Source organism: Mesocricetus auratus, unplaced genomic scaffold (genome assembly GCF_017639785.1).
Source record: "Mesocricetus auratus isolate SY011 unplaced genomic scaffold, BCM_Maur_2.0 Super-Scaffold_100003, whole genome shotgun sequence".
Taxonomy (NCBI): domain Eukaryota; kingdom Metazoa; phylum Chordata; class Mammalia; order Rodentia; family Cricetidae; genus Mesocricetus; species Mesocricetus auratus.
Genome location: NW_024429188.1, coordinates 17,960,887 through 17,978,713, shown reverse-complemented (window position 1 = coordinate 17,978,713; position 17,827 = coordinate 17,960,887). Strand labels below are relative to the sequence as shown.

Here is a 17,827-nt window from a genome sequence, read left to right as displayed (position 1 = left end):
GGGTCTTCTAGGAGTAGGTGTTCCTGTTTTATCCAAGTGAAATATTCAGACAAGGAACCAGTTCCCAGGAAGCAGTCAGGAAGGCCCCATACACACTGTCATTAAGGAATTTCATCACTGATAAGTGACTCGGACTTCCATACACTTGGTTTAAGGTACCCTGGGATGCTAAAGGGCTTGAACTCATTACACTTTTATCGAGGTTGCAGAATATCTCAATCAAAGTTAATTAGTGCCATAGTTATTCTTGTGTGGTGCTTTATGTCTTCCAAAGCCTTATAACTTATTGATCTTTTTATTTTTTGTATGCCATAAAGCTATGTTCCAAGAAAGGACAGAATGTGTGGGTCAGATCACAGTCAATTGTGGGGTCAAGGAAATGGTTTTGCAAAAGCTGTGTTATTTTGGAAACGTTGGGGATAAATATAAAGGCACTTGGGGTTCACTAACCATTTGACAGTGATAAAATTAGCATGCTGTCAAATCATGTTGTTCTCCTCTCTTAAGCTTTTTGGGCCTGTTTTTTTTTGCCTAATTAGATTGCTTGTATAAATTGAGAGGCCATCACTTGACATTCCCTCCCTCCTCATTTTATCTTTTTGTGAAACAGGGTCTCATGTAGCTCAGGTGGGTCTTGAACTTGCTATATAGTACAGCCATGCCCTGTTTTGTGGTGCTGGGGCTCAAACACAGTGAATCCTGCATGCTAGGCAAGTAGCCTACCAACTGAGTTACATCCCAGGCTCCCAGCTACCATGTTTAGTCCTCCTTGTCTGAGGACTGAGTCACTGTGTTCTCTGTACAAGCTTCCCCAGCCTTCCCTTTCCAGAGTGGCTTCTGCATGCTTGCTCCCAGCTGATGTCATTCTGTGTGTCTCTGGATAAGGCCTTCTGAACCAGGCCCAGAGAGACCTTTCCTGATCCATTCCTCTTGGTGACTCTTTTGCAGTTCTCATTGTATTTTTCTCTTTTCCCTGCTTTCTGGGTGTCATTTCGACTTGGGATCTGTTCCCTTGTTCTCTCATCTCCAACATCTTTATTTTCCACGGACACCTGTGTTAGCTATCACATCTTCTTTAGAGTATTTTTACAATTTCATATATATATATATATATAAAACATCTTGATCACATCCAACTCAAATCCTCCTTCCCACACCCCCACCTTCATATTCTCTTCTAGCTAGCACACTTTTAAAAATGTAATTTTTTTCTTTGAAAACTTCATATAATATTTTGATCCTATTCTTTCCCCTCCATCAAATTGTCCCTTCCACGCAGATTGATGTTCTCTCTTAAAACAAACAAAAAGCACAGACACAAACATGGAGTCCATTTTATGTTGACCAACTACTCCTGAGTATTAGGCCTGCTCTGGAATATGGTTGATATAACCAGTGTCACTCCATTGGAGAATACAGATTTTCCCTCTCCTAGTACCTATCAATTACAAGTAGCTTCTTGGTTAGGGATGGGACTTTATGTTGACATTGTCTTTTCCAGGCTGGGCTTTTATCTGCCTTGAAATTTGTGCAGGTTTTGTGTATGCTGTCACAATCTCTGAGTTCTTATGTACCTCTGCCCTGTTGTGCCTGGAAAATGCTGTTTCCTTGGAGTTATCCACCACCTTTGGCTCTTATAATCCTTCTGCCTTCTCCATAGTTCCTTGAGGGTTTCCAGGGAGGGCATGATAAAAGCATCTCATTTTGGGCTAAGTGCTGCAACAATGGCTTTCAGCCTGTGGGTCATAACCTCCTTGGGGGTCAAATGACCCTTACATAGGGATCACCTAAGATCACTGGAAAACACAGATATTTATTTTATGATTCATCACAGTAGCAAAAATTAGTTATGAAATAGCAATAAAAATAATTGTATGGCTGGCGGTCACCACAACATGAAGAACTTTATTTATTAAAGAAAGGGTCACATTGTTAGAAGGGTTGAACACCACTGTGGTACAAAGTTTCTCACTCTCTGTGTATTGATCAGTTGTTGGTCTCTGTGTTAATTACCTCCTACAGAAAGAAGCTTCTCTGACGAGGGTTGAGTGATGCTCTGATCTGTGGGTATAGCAATATGTCCTTAGAAATTGTTTCAGAGCTAGGTGGTGATGACACACATCTTTAATCCCAGCACTCGGGAGGCAGAGGCAGGCGGATCTCTGTGACTTATAGGTCAGCCTGGTCTACAGAGCAAGTTCCAGGACAGTCAGATCTACACAGAGAAACCTTGTCTCAAAAAAACCACCCATACATACATACATACATACATACATACATACATACATACATACATACATATTTAAAATTTTTTGAAAAGTTGTTTTGCTACTATGTTTATTTAGCTGAATAATAGTAGTAGGTTTTCCCTCCGGCCCATGACCTATCTAGTCCCAGGTTCTTGGCCTCATTAAAAGTGTCAGGTAAAGTTCCCATATCATGGAGTGAGCCATAAATCCAATAAAAAGTGATTTGTTACTTTCATAACGTTTGTGCTACTTTTGTACCAGTGGGTATCTCTTGGAGATAAGTCACACTGTTGCAACTCTTCTAGCTAGCACATTAAAAAAATCATGCGCATGTGCCATAGTGACTAGTATAGGTCAGAGAACAATCTGTGGCAATGTGTTTTATCCTTCCACCATGTGGGTTCTGGGAATTGAACTCAGATCCTTAGGCAAGTATCTTTATTCACTGAGGCGTCTCACCAGCCCCTAGCTAGAGGATCATCATGGCTCTTAAGCCTACAGTTTCCTTATGTGTTAGTTATCATTTCGGGAGAAGGTCACAGTAACTATTTCTGAACATGGCATGAACAATGTGAACTGGTACCCCTTATAAGACCTTAGTAATACATTTATGCCTTTAACTTGTTTCATTAAAATTGTACAGTGGACAGAATTAACAGTTTCAAAAGGTCTGTAATAAAGTCAGCAATCTTTAACCCTTTCTTTGACATCCTCAATTCTACTCCTTCCATCTCCTGGTATCTTCAAGTTTCTAAATCATTGTTACCACATTGTTCTTTTTCAAATCTCCCTTGGTGCAGGAGGAATATTTAATAGCCTTATCTTAAAATATTTTAAAATTTAGAGATAGACTCCTTTATGTAGGCTTCTTGTCCTTAAAAATCTTTTTCTCTCCCTCCCTCCCTTCTTTTTGAGACAAGGTCTCTCCCCTTTTTTTTTTAGTATACATAGCTCATGTGATTTTATTCTTTGTTTTATTGGGGTGAGAAATTGCAGGCCTGGATTTCCTGGTGTTGAGTTGGCCATGTGTGTATGGAGTGTTATTTTCATTAGCCATTTGGTTTTCTTGGTGGATATTCACTATTGCATCTGTATTTACAAATGGGATTGATGTGCAGCTTGTGATGCAGTCTTTATCAGATGTAGGCCCCATCTGTGGGCTCCTGAAAAGGAACTGGGAAGGCTCTCATTTTAATCTGGGCAATTTAACTAGCTTTGAGATTATTTGGTATATGAATTCCTGTTTGCATTTTTTCTTTTCTTTTTTATTTTATGTATGTATTTTATTTAAATTAGAAACATGCATGCTTCAAATGTCAATCCCAGCTCACCCCTTCTCCCTCCACCAGCCCAACCCCACCCCCCACCTCCAGCCCAGTCCCCACATCACTCCCCAGGGAGGTTAAGGCCCTCCTTGGGGGGATATCCAGAGTCTGTCATTTCATCCAGGGCAGGACCTAGGCCCTTCCCCATGTGTCCAGGCTGAGAGAACATCCCTCCACGTGGAATGGGCTCCCAAAGTTCATTTGTATGCCATGATGAACACTAGTTTACTACCCAAAGCCCCAGAGATTTCTGAGGCCTCCTCACTGACACTACATTCATGGAGTCTGGATCAGTCCCCGGTTGGCCTCTTAGTCATCTGTCTGGGGTTCAAGAGCTCCCTCTTGTCCAGTCAGCTGTCTTTGTGGGTTTCACCAGCATGGTCTTGACTGCCTTGCTCATCACTCCTCCATCTCTGTTACTGGGTTCCAGGGGGTCAGTTCAGTGTTTAGTTGTGAGTATCTGTCTCTGCGTCCATCAGTCACAGGATGAAGGTTCTAGGATGTCACATAAGGTAGTCATAAACCTTATCATCAGGTAGGGGCTATTAATGTAGTCTTTCCGCTATTACTTAGTTTTCCAGTTGGTGTTATCCTTGTACATCTCTGGGAATATCACTAGTGTCAGCTCTCTCAAAGCTATAATGACTGTAACTATTATGGTATCTCTCATCCTGGAGTCGGGGTAAGAATAGAGGAGACCAGGACAGAGTCTCTCTTTACAGCCATGGCTATCTTGGAACTCACTCTGTAGACCAGGCTGTGAACAGAACTCACAGATCTGCCTGCCTCTGTCTCCTGAGTTCTGGGATTAAAGGAGTGTGCTACCACACCTGCTCCCTTTTATTTTCTTTTGATAATTTTAGTATAAGTTTCACTGTGTAGTCTTGACTGTCCTGAAACTTCCAGGCTGGCTTGAACTCATAGAAATCCACCTACCTCTCCTCCCAAGTGCTGGAATTAAAGGCATGCTTCACCATCACCTAGCCCCCTTTTCTATTTAAAACATATCTATCATTTATTTATTTATTTATCTATCTATTATTTATATTTTATGTGTGTGGTTGTTTTTTCTGCATGTATGTATGCGCACCACATGCATGCCTGATACCTTCAGAGGTCAGAAGAAGGCATCCGATCTGGAACTGGAGCCAAGGATGGCTGTGAGCTACCATGTGGGTGCTGGAACAGTACCTAAGTCCTTTGCAAGAGCAACAAACACCTGCTGTTAATTGCTGACCTATCTCTCTGGAGTTTTCCCATTCTGTTCTTAATTAGTTTTTTACTCTGTTCTCAATAGTTTAGACCAATATATTCCTTGATTACCATAGTCACTGATAACTAAAGCAATTTACTTCAAAGACTCTAGGTAGTAGACTGAAGAATGATAGTGCACCTATGACAAGAACCTAGGGGAGTTTATCATCAGAGGTGGAACTTGAATGGAACCTGAGGCTCTGAATAGACATATAACTTAGTAATCTGTGGCAGCTCTTGTGGACTTACCTGCTTTTTCTTACAAAATATACACAAGCGCAGGCATTTATAAGCAGCTTGGCTTCCTAAGCAGGAGGCTGCCTTCTCTCACTTCACTCAGTAATACTTAATCTTGGCCTCATTAGCTAGCCAAAAAAGACAGGGAAGACGTAGTTAAGGGCAGTTCAGAAATCATGCACTCCTTCCAACAAGAGATATAATCCATTCTTCCCCAGCCCTTCCTCTCAGTGACTCTTGGAGCTTGCTTGAGTTCCAGGGTTCAGATGACTTCAAAGTTTTCTGGGGCACTAATAAAATCAGATATTTTCTTATTAATTTTTCCTTTAGGAAATTCAGTTGTCGGATTCCTTTAGAACAATATGTGACTTTTAGGGTGTGTGTGGGAGTATAAGCAATCTTCTCTAAGAAACCTGAGCTATTTCATTAGAATAGGTTGACTTACCCAACTGCTTTCTGATCTAACATCTTAAAACAACAACAACGTGGCTGGACGTGGTGGCACGGGCCTTTAATCCCAGCACTCTGGAGGTAGAGGCAGGCCGATTTCTGTGAGTTCAAGCCAGCCTGTTCTATAGAGTGAGTTACAGGACAGCTAGCGCTACGTATTGAGACCCTGTCTAAAAAAAAACCACCAAAAACAAACCAAACAACCCCAAAGCCATGAAACAAAACAGAACTGAGGAAAAGGAATTACCAGGTTAATGAAAACAGATTTTATTCATTAACATCTTTCTGAGTTTTTGAGGTATGACTCAACAAATCTGAAATTGTTTTCTTGGGGTTTGTTGATTCGGTTTGTTCCTTCAGTTCATTTCTGCTGGCTGGAAAAGCACACTGGTAAGGAAAAGTAACAGCTGCCTTTCTCATAAGGAAGCATGCAGCAGACTACTAAGAGAAGGGCAGTGAGGAGGAAAGGCCTTGTGCAAGGCCACAGACAGAGGCCACGACTCTTTGGTATTGGGTAGCTGATACTGCGTACAAGGGTTTCATTTAGGACAAGGTGGTCTAGAGTGGTTAATTAATGGGACTTTGAGAGATTGGATATGAAGAAGAGGGAGAAGTCGGCAACATGGGTAGGTTTTTGACTTACAGGATGTACAAGAATAGAGAGAGGAGACGGACAGGGAGTGTGTATGTGTGTGTTTAGTATATGTATGTATTTGTGTAGATGTGTACACATGTGTATACAGCATATGGAGGTCAGAGATTGATGTCTGGTGTCTTTCTCAATGGATTTCTTATTTTTGAGACAAGGTTACTCACTGAACTTTGAGCTAATTGTTTCTCATAAAATGATTGGCTGTGAGATCTCTGGGGCTATAACATGTACACGTAAGCAACCACATCTCACTTTTATTGGGTACTAAGGATCTAATTCAAGTCCTCATGCTTCTATGGAAGGCACTTTAATTATATGAATTATCTTCCAAAGTCTCCTCTCTTGACTTTTGCCTTTTCTCCTTCCTTCCTTCCTTCCTTCCTTCCTTCCTTCCTTCCTTCCTTCCTTCCTTCCTTCCTTCCTTCCTTCCTTTCCTCCTTCCCTCCCTCCCTCCCTCCCTCCCTCGTCTCTCCTCTCTCTCCTCTCTCTCTTTACCATGTAGTCCTAGCTTGCCTGGAACTAGCTCTGTAGACCAGCACTGGCCATGAACTCACAGAGATCCTCTTGCCTCTACCTCCCTAACACTGGAATTACAGATGTGTGCCACCATTCTGTCTATAAAGTTCTAGGGATCAAACCCAGGGCTACATACTCAGCTCCCTGAATTGAGTGAAATATGAGAACCGGAGGTAGGAGATTTATATAATTCAGGAAGGCTGTGACAGGTGGCTGCTTTTTTATCAGGAACCCTGGTAGAACTGATCAGACACACTACTCTAGGGAATATTTTCCCCCAAAGTGTTCCTCTAAAAATAAAGCTGGAAATTTGGGAAATTACATCCTTGCAAGATGGTAAAACTGGATTTATTTTTGTTAAAGGTAATCGACATGCCTGAACACAACCCTGGCGACTTGGGAGGAACAATGAGACTGGGATTAAGACGAACTGTTTTCACAACTGAAAATTCCATACTGAGTAAGTATCCCAGAGTTTTGATTTTTATAAGACACGAGGGGTGGTTCATATGGCTGTGCCAAGACCCATCCCTTGGAGAATGTTCAAGCCTACTACCCTTTTCAGCAGCTTTCCAGAAACCCTCTCACTCAGCCATCTGCTCTTGATGACCTGTCACTTGAGGCATTCACTCTCTCCCTATTCAAGTTCATTTCAAAGAGTATTGTTTATGCACAAAATAACCCACTGAACAGTGTCCCAGAGATCAAATGATAATGGGTGCTATGCTATGTCCTGTCCCTGCAAAAGTTCTCTCAAGGGCATTAATGCAAATTTAAGTTTTGTTTTGATTTCATGAACCTACATTGAAAATGACTCCCTCTTTCATTGTCTCCTTTTTGTCTGTTTGAGCCAGTGTGTGATAGTGTGCTATGCCAGAAACCTAAATGAACATATTTGTACCTTTCCATAATGTTAGCATTTGTGGAATAACAAGGTTTAACATTTTTCAATGGTGAAAATCCATCATAAAGTTTACTTATGCCTACTTTGGTAGCTTGGCTGAGGTAAATGCAAGGTTTTTATCCCAGTCTTTTAAAGATTTTATTTATTTATTATTGTTTTTTTTTCTTTTCAAGACTGGGTTTCTCTATGTAACAGTCCTAACTGTCGTGGAACTCACTCTGTAGACAAGGCTGACCTTAAACTCACAGAGATTCCACTGCCTCTGCCTCCTGAGTGCTGGGATTACAGGCGTGCTCTCCCACTGCTGGGCTGATTTGTTTTTAATTATGTGTATGGTTATGCGCATGTGTGAGTGCAGGTGCCCCTGGAAGCCAGAAGAAGGTGTCAGATCCATTGGAACTGGAGTTACAGGTGGTTATGGACTGCCTGGTGTTAGTGTTGGAAACCATTGGGTCCTCTGCAAGAGCAACAAGTGTTCTTTACTGCTGAGCTCTCTCTCCATGCACCTTTATGACAATCTTAATTACCGATGTTAATTCTCATATCATGTAGCACACAGTAAATATATCTGCATACCTCCATATGTATATATGGTTTACAGAAGGAATACAAGTTGAAGAGGCTACAGCAAAGTTGAAGAGGTGATATATGTTTCTCTTATTGTCTGACGAATAAAGCTGTTTTGGCCAATGGACAGGCAGGATGGAGCCAGGCAGGAAGCATAGGCAGGGCTACCAAACTACGAGATTTCTGGGAAGAGGAACACAGAGAGTTGAAGGAGAGGCACCATGTAGCTGCTAAGAAAGCAAGAGGCTCGGGCATCACTCGTAAGTCAAGACCATGTGGAGATACACAGATTAATAGAAATGAGTTAATAATTAAGGGAGACCTAGCCAATAAGAAACATGAGCCATAGACCAAACAGTTTATAATTAAATATAAGCCTCTGTGTGTTTATTTGGGAATGAACAGCTTCGGGACCAGACAGAAACTTCCATCCACAAAGAAGTTTCAGAGTGGATTGAAGAAGTCTGTATAGATAAGTTAACAAAACAGACCAATGCCAAGAGTAAGCCGCTGGTGGAGCTGCTGGAGTCAGCATTGGGAGTGAAGCTGCAGAATTTGGTTGAGAGGTGAAAAGGTCAAATTGGGTCCAGAGCAGGAAACAAAGCAGATGGATGGGTCAGGATCCGATCCAGGTCTAGATGAGTGAACAGGTCGATGGGCAAGCATCTGAGTAGGCAACATCAACAGTGAAGGACCAAGAGGAGTCAAGGAGTCCTTGGCCTTTGATGAACACACTGGGTATGAGATGATAGGTTGGTATGGAGCCATGCCATTGCAGTATTAGGTGCCCATCACTTTATATGGTCTAGGTGAGAGAATTATGCTTTCCACAATCTAATGTGTCTGATAAGTTCTTAGTTTGGTTCCCTGACATGGTTTTAATACACCCATGTGCCCACACAGTTTTAAGTTTCCTCAATAAGCTTATAGGAGGGCTGTCTCTCTTTCTGCTTCCCAGAATAAGTCGTGCATCAATTTGTACTGAATGGTTTGAGCCTAAAAGATGATGCAGTTTGTGGATCCACCCAGGAGCTGTAGTCATCCTTCTTCAAAATGGAGTTAAAAGCTGCTTATAAAATTAGAGCGCACAGCCTGTAAAAACCATTTAATACAATATGGAATAACATAGAGTAGGGTATATTCTGATCTCAACACTGGGTTTCATTATCATGTAGTTCAGGTTGGTCTGGTTTTCTGAATGTAGCTGAGGCAGGTTTTGAAGTCCCAATCTGCTGATTCCATCTCAGTATGTGTCAGCACACCTGGAATCTGTTTCATGGTTTTGTTTCCCATTCATGAACTTCCTTTCAAGAGGAGGGTAGTGTGTGTGTCTCCTAAGTCTAGGAGTCTGGAGAGATCACTCAGTGGGCAAAAGCACTTCCAGCAATCTTGATGACCTGAGCTTGATCCTGAGACCCACCTGGTTGAAAGAGAGAGCTGCCACTCACAAATTGTCCTCTGACCTACACACACACACACACACACACACACACACACACACACACACACACACACACACACACACACACACTCACTCACACTCACTCACACATGCAATCTAGAAGATTTAAAAATATAAACAGCCTGGCAGAGGCAGGCAGATCTCTGAGTTCAAGGCCAGGCTGGTCTACAGAGTGAGTTCCAGGACAGCCAGGACTGTTACACAGAGAAACCTATTTTGAAAAACCAATAAACAAACAAACAAACAAAAGGTTTCCTATCCCTCAAGTAATTTACCATTTGGAGCTACACCTTTAATCCTGACTATTGGGGGGTTTTTGTTTTGTTTTTTGAGATAGGATTTTTCTGTGGCTTTGGAGGCTATCCTGGAACTAGCTCTTGTAGACTAGTTCAGGCTCCAGTGCTGGGATTGAAGACGTTAACCACCAATGCCCAGCTAATCCTAGCTATTGGGAGGCAGAGGCAGGTGGATCTCTGTGAGTTCAAGGCCAACCCAATCTGCATAGTGAGATCCAGGACAGCCAGGGCTACACACAGAAACCCTATGTCAAAAACAAATCAAAACCCAACCATCAACGAATGATTAACCATTTTGATAGAAATCATTTTTATAATATATATATATATTTTTTTAAATTTCAGTTTGATTTGTAGGCATGTACTTACAGTGCTTTGTACTAGGGAGAAGCAGGAAAGTAAAGAACTCTTTAATAAAAGATTGCCCTCCAGTGGAACAAAGCCTAACTACTTTTCTATTGAGGGACAATTCCTGTTTTTCTTTCGTCACTTGTTAATCCAATAAGGGTTGTGAAAACTGAATTCCCTCTGAGTTGGACAATGGTAGGTAGTCATCATTTACTTTGTTTATAAGAATGGTATTCACAGGAGCTTGTTTTTGTTCTGTGTCCTATTGTTCTGTATCCTGTGTGAATGTGTCCTCTGAGATCGATTGTTTGCTTTGTTTCAAGGGCTTTAGGAGATGAGAATGTACGTCAGTTAATAGAATGCTTGCTTATGGTGTGTGAAACCCCGAGTTCTATCCCCTGCGTTGAATGAACAGGGACTCCTGGTGGTGATATATACTAGTAATCACAGCACTCAGGAGGTAGAGGCAAGAGGCAAAATACATTTAAGGTCAGGACAGGCAGTGCTGGCACCACGACTTTAATCCTAGCACACAGGGAGGCAGATCTTTGTGTTTGAGGTCATACACAGCTACATGGTTTGGGGCCTGCCTGTCTCAAAGTAGGGGAAGGTCCTTTAAATGAAAGGGCTAATGTCAAACTGTCTTAAAGGGTTATTACATATCAGCTGTTTTTCTAAACTGTTTATGACTCTGTATATCTGTGGTCTTTTCTGAACTTTATTATGCTTAATCTCTATTCTTTTATTATAGCATAATTTCATGTATCTGGGTTTTGTGCCTTTTTGAGTGTTTAGTATGTGTATGTATGTAGTTTTAAAAATAAAATTTTTTATTTTTTGAGAATTTCATGCATGAGTGCTGTATTTATATCATTTCACCTCTCCTCAACCCAGCTTCTCCTTTGTACCCCTCATTCCTCAAATTCATGACATCTTCTTTATTATTATTGGGGGGGTGTGTGTGTGTATGTGTGTGTGTGTGTGTGTGTGTGAGAGAGAGAGAGAGAGTACATTTAGTGTTTACTTATATGTACATGTGCTTAGGTTGACCACTTGTGATTGGATAACTTGTCAACAAACTTGTCTTTAGAAAAAATTGATCCACCTTTTCTCAGCAGCCATAGCACACAGATAGAGGGGGGGGGGGGAGGGAGGGAGGAAAGGAGTAATTTTGAGCCAGGGTCTCTTGTAGCCCATACTGTTCTGGAACTCACTATATAGGCAAAGACCTTGAACACTTGATCCTCCTGCCCCCACCTCTCAAATATGAGATCACTAGATCACCTTCTCCCCTGGCCCCAGTGAGTCTGTTACTTAGGCTTGCTTTGAACTCTTGGGCTCAAGTAGTCTTCCTTCTTCAGTCTTCTGAATGCTGAGGACTCCAGGTGTGTACCAGTGTACCTGGCTCCGGGCATACAGAGTCTGAGTTAAGGAACCCTAATGTGCTGATTCATTTCCTGCTGATAACCACTTCAGATTGGTTCCAGCATTTTAAAATGCTGATTGGGACATCTCCGCACCGGCATTTTGTTCCTTTGAATGTTTCCTTAGGACAGGTTTCCAGGAGTTGGGTTATTAGGTCCAAGGCTATGAACAGTTTATGACTGGTAATTCTGTCAGATTGTTTGCAAGAAAGGTGAGTGAGTTCAGAATGGCATTAGCTGTGCTGCTGTCCTGCATTCCCTAGTTTCCTGCTTAATTTATTAGTTTGCCTGCTCTGTTATTAAGAACAGAAGTTACTCTTAATTGCTGCCTTTGATTTAGCATTTTCCCCCTCCTCTTCTGCTGCTCCTGTCTTCAGAGGCTGCTCTCCCTCCTCCCATTCCCCCCTTTTCCTCACTACCTTTCCCCTAATAAAAAGCCCTCTGTGGAAGATCTGTTGCATGGTTTCCTTTCCTCTTGCTCTTTTATAAATTACGACACACTGAAGTTTAGTTTTGTATCATTTTATGGTCTTTTGAAATTTTTTCCAACTATTTGACATAAAGAAAGCAAACAGATGGGTCATTGTTGATGGGCTGGCTGTGGGGTTGGCTGAATTGTGATCTGAACAAGAAACAGTACATGGTAGGGAGAAGAGTGAAAGATGACATTTCCTCACTTTCTGTTTGCCTGTTGACTATCCTGCTAAGTGGCAGAAAATACACACCAAGCTATTTAATGCAGCATCTCTAGTTTTTGGCAGAAGAAATGTCTAGCTGAAAGGCAAAAGAACACCTGGGAGGCTGGGAGAGTCAGAACCAGGTCTTGTGACACTGTCCATATGTTGGCTTCTACCCTTCTACTGAGAGTATCTCCCTGGTCCTACAGTATCATTGTTAAAATATTACTTTCTGAAATGTATTTTTTCAGTAAAGGGCATTGAACTTGAGTCTCAAGCAAGCATTTGCCATTGAGCTACAGCCCCAGTTCATTTTAATTTTTAATTTTGAGATGGGGGTCTCATTAAGTTGCCCAGAGTGTCTTTAAATTCACCATGTAGCCCAGGTATGCCTTGAACTTCTTGTTTGTTGGATTGGTGTGTTGTTTTTTTGAGACAGGGTTTCTCTGTGTAACAGTTCTGGCTGTCCTGGAACTTGCTCTGTAGATCAGCCTGGCCTTGAACTCACAGAGATCCACCTGCCTCTGCTTCCCAAGTGCTGGAATTAAAGGTGTGTACTACCACCACCCAGTCTATTTTATTATTTTAAATTATTTATTTATTTGTTTTCTGTGACTGCATATACCCATTTTCTTTCTTTAGCATCTAAGCACATTTTTAAGCACACTGTAACTTTTTCAGAGTTCTTTTTTCAACCTGGACCTGACTTTTTGTGATAATGCAGTCTTCTCTGACCATGTGAACCAAACATTAAACTGCTAGGCAGCGGTTAGGCCCTCAGTTTAACATATGGCCTGGTAGCTGGCTCTGCCCTCTTTAGGTCAGTAAGAATGGAGCCTCATGCTTTTGAACCCTAGCCTGGAGCTGGTCTATCTGCCCCAGCTCTGGGAAGTTTCTGGATCCACACTGCAGCAGGTGTTTCTACCTAGTCTCCCATCACTGAGTAGCATGCCACCGCTCATAAGTCCCATTCAAGTGCTCAGTAGCAGGGCCTCTTAAAAGAGTCTCTGTATGCCTCCAGTACTGAGCCTAATCAGAATTTTTTTGCTTGCAAATAATGACAAGGAGACTGATTATTAATTTTAAAAGCTCGGCCTTAGTTTAGGAATGTTCTCAAGTAGCTCTTATAACTTAAATTAGCCCATTTATATTAATCTACATTCTGTCATGTGGTGTTACCTTCCTTTTGTTCTATACCTCCTGTTTCTTCTCTGACTAATCCCACCCTTCTTCTTCCCAGAGTTCTCTCTCTCCCTGGAAATCCCACCTATTCTCTTCCTGTCTAGCTATTGGCCATCTTTATTAAACCAGTCAGAAGGTGCCTTGGCAAAGACATGTCTTTACAATGTAAACAAATATTCTGCAACAAATGGGAATCAGTTGGGCTGTGGGTATAGCTCACTGGTGGAGTATTTGCCATTGGTGTATGATGCCCTGGTGAGACTCTGCACCTAGGTGGGTGGGGGTGAGGCTGGCTTGAGGAGAGGGAGCAAATAACCTTTTTGTCTTACAGGTTCTCTCTCTTCCCTCTACCCCCGTCTTCTCTCTTTCTTAGAAAAAGAGGCTCAAGGATATAACTCAGTGGTAGAATGCTTGCCTAATACACACATGACTCTCTCCTAAGCACCAACAAACCAAATCCACGAAAGATAACCAAGCACTGCCATGTAGGGTTAAAAGCATCGATGGCATGTTCAAATTGTGGTGTTTTATCCTTGAAAATTTGACACACTGGCCTGGAGAGGTGGCTTGATGGTTAAGAACACTGGCTGCTCTTTCAGAGAACATGGGTTAGATTGTCAACACCCACATAGTGGCTCACAGTCATCTGTAACTTCAGTTCCAGAAGATCAGATGCCCTTCTGGTATCTTTAGGCACCAGGCACTCATATAGTATACATTCAAATGCCTGATATATATGCAGGCAAAACATATGTGTGCACTCACACACACACACACACACACACACACACACTGTAAAATTAGGGAAAGGGAAGCTGTTTAGATATTGAAAACTGATGAGTTGTTTCATAAAAGTGAAAGGAATGACATTAAAGTTCAAAAGTAAGGAAGGGAGAAAGCTAGAAGCAGGCCCTGATTCTGTACTTTTGTCTTCTTTCTTTGTGGTGTTTTTGCTAGAGAACAAACTTTGTGCATAGGAGACACGGGCTCTCTCTGAGATATACCCCTAGCCCTTGGGTTGTGGTGGTTGGCTTTCACTGCACAGGTCAGGCTTGTCTGGAATGCTCCATCTTGCCTTCACCTCCAAGGGGCTGGAGATTCTAGGCATGTACTGCTATACTCAGCTCCTGAATGTGCAGCTTTTCAGTTATTCCTGTCACACCCTAGGACCCAATGATCATTTTGCATAGAACAGAATCTTTGTCATCCAGGTCACTTGTTGGAAAGTCACTGAGCCGACTCTTGACCCCCACATGATATAGAATGGCTAGAACTTAAAGAGGCAAATTCTGAACTTTCCTCAAAGCTAAAAGTCCCTTTTGTTGATAGTCTCCAAATAAGGTCCAATGGGTTCTAGGATCAGTGTCTTATGGGAGCAGGGGTCTCAGAAAATAAGATCCTGCCCAGGGCTCTTTATGAAAGTGGCTTTGGCTGGACATGGTGGCACACACCTTTAATTCCAGCACAAGAGGCAGTAAGTACGCTTGAGTTTAAGGCCAGCCTAGCCTACAGAGTTCCAGAACAGTCAGGGCCACACAGAGAAACCTTAAGTGGAAAAACCAACAAATAACATTAAAAAGAAAGTTTCTTTGTCCACAAGGGAGGCACACAAGGGCTGAATCAGTATTGGATAGAGGGCTTGAGAGATAGTTCATTTGGTAAAGCACTTGTCTTGCAACTGTAAGTGACAGTGCAGTGAAACCACTGAAGTGGACCACTCCATGGGTAGAAAGAAAGTTATTGGGGACCAAAATGCCAAGGCTAGGGGGTCAGGTGTAGTGAGAAACAAAACAATGGAAGAGCAAGTGGATTTTATATGACCGGATAAATATTACCTGTGGAGAAGAGCAAGTGGATTTTATATGACCGGATAAATATTACCTGCGGAATCTCTATGATGTTATTTGGATGTGTGTTTCCCGGGCTGACTGTTTGGCACTGGACAACCAATTGTTGTGTTCTCTGGAGAAGACCACCTCTCCTACTCCCAGCTCTCCTCAGTTTTTTGTAGGGTTGGGGGCAGTGTGGCCTTTGCCCCATGCAGTTTGAAGTTTGACAAGTTCATCGTTGCCATTCTTGTTCAACTCACATTTGAACAGTCATGCAGTGAGACTTATGGGTACAATTTCTGATGTTACTAATTTCAAATTGGATTTTATGTGTATGAGTGCTCTTAACTGCTGAGTCATCTCACCAGCCACTAAGCTTATTCTTAACAGATGTTTAAAGACATCATCATGGGTTGCTTTTCTGAGTTTATTTCTAATCGATTTGTAAGCAATCAAGAAAGATTTTAATGCATAAAATAAAATCCAAACAGCTGGATGTGGTCGCTTAAACCTGTAATCCCAGCTCCTCCAGAAACTGCGGCAGGAGAATTACAAATTCAAAGCCTGTGTGGGCTGCAGAGCAAGTTTAAGGCAAGCTCAGGGAACTTAGTGAGACCTTGTTTCAAAATAAAGAATTGTTGTAAAAAGTAAGACTGACAGTGACAGTGTAGCTCAGTCAATGATAAAACACTTCCCTAGTGGTTGCAAGGTCTTGTGTTTAATCTTCAATACCAATAAATAAGTAAATCAATAACAAAATTTCCAGAAATGCATTAGATATGCATGTTTCATGTATTCATCACAGATCTACCACTCCTTGCTATGTGTTAAGTGTTGGTCTTAAGAATCAGACAGGTCCCTATCTTGTCTTTTACCACATAGAACTTATGTTCTATATCCTTTTTTCCTGATTCTGTTTCATTATCTCGAAATAACAACACTTACAGATTTGATTTCTTTACTGTTCTAATACTTGAGTTTATTTACTCCTCACAATGACCCTATAAATTAGGGATAATCATAATTCTCATTTCAGAGATAGGGAAAACTGAGACATCGAGGCTAGATTATTTACTCAAGGCACACATCTGTTAAATGGTATAAAGGGGCCTAAAGCTATTCAGTCTGGTTTCAGAGTCTCTGTCTCCTCCTCCTTCCCCCTTCCTGTCATCTGTGAGATAGACACCTTAGCAAATGCAGACTGTCTTAAGCTAGATAATAGTTCATAAACCATGCAGTTTCTGAAGTTTTTACAGAGTTGGTATAATGTCTCCCTACTTTCCAACTGTGTATCCCTGTGATGCTTCCTATACTTCCTTTGGTTTTTATGAACCAATAGTTCTTAGTACAAAGGTGATCCTGAATTACCCCACCCTTCGGCAGTACATCCAATGGAACTCTCTCAAAGGTGCCTTTTGCCCCAACTCTCCCCACTTTTCTCTAAAATGTTTTTTTTAAATTTTTTGAGACAGGATTTCTCTGTGTAACAGCTCTGGCTGTCCCAGAACTCCCTCTGTAAACCAGGCTGGCCTTGAACTCAGAGATTTGCCTGCCTCTGCCTCCAGGGTGCTGGGGTTAAAGGCATGGACCACCACTGCCCATCTTCTAAAACACCGTAACTATTCACTATTATTCATTTCATCACCACACATTCTGTCTGTATGGGCAGAGTTGCAAATAGAAGCTTGACTTTGATCATCACTCACACAGAGGCATTTAATTGGTATTTTTTTATTTCAAGACAGAAGCTCGAATGAAGTCACAAGGTATTAATTTGGTCTTTCTCAGTTGAGACTTCCTATTCCAGCTTCATGATGTCTTTGAGAGTCTATAGCCACTCTGTACTGAACAGAGTATGGACGCTGTCTACTGAACAGAGTATGGCTCCTTATTCTGGTAGATCTTGACAGCAACTCCAGCACTTTTTGTTCCTTAGATGTGTGCTAGGATCTGCACCATGAGGGCTGATGCTATGGAGATACTCACTGCTTTCTTAGTGTGTTCCAGTATTGTAACCTAATTGAATGGAGTTTGCTGATGGAACTGGCTCTATTCAAGTGGTCCTCTAGTCACTGAGCATCCATCTTGTAGGTTGCTGTGCCCAAGGTCTTGCCGAAGGTGCTGCTCTGAGCTATGGTGGTGCAGCTACATGGCTGTTTAAGTGCCTCCTTGCTTGATTTGAAGCCCACACATTCCTGATTAAGAAGCATAGGCAAATGAGTGATATTTAATCCACCAGTCTCTGGTCTTAAGGCTTAGCTTGTTTCCATCTGTTGTCTGTTAAATAACACAACAGTGAACATCGTTGTGGTTAAATCTTTGTCTTCATTTTATGCCCCCCCCAACCTCTGGTAGTACTAGGGAATCAAACCTAGAATCTGTCTCTGAGAGTTGTGGAGTGTGTTAATGTGTTTACGTTTGTGTATGTGGGCATATATGTGCCAAACCATGTGCA

At 41.8% G+C, this 17,827-nt stretch overlaps 1 protein-coding gene across 6 annotated transcripts in view; it reads left to right on the top strand.

Moving 5' to 3' along the window:
- Ctps2 (CTP synthase 2) overlaps positions 1 to 17,827 on the top strand; it is a 122,745-nt gene that overhangs the window by 69,336 nt on the left and 35,582 nt on the right. For all 6 annotated transcript variants that reach the window (XM_040744083.1, XM_005074265.4, XM_040744084.1 and 3 more), the window contains one exon: positions 7,047 to 7,143. In XM_040744083.1, coding sequence (XP_040600017.1) covers positions 7,047 to 7,143 — 97 coding nt within the window. The remainder of the gene's footprint in view (positions 1 to 7,046; positions 7,144 to 17,827) is intronic.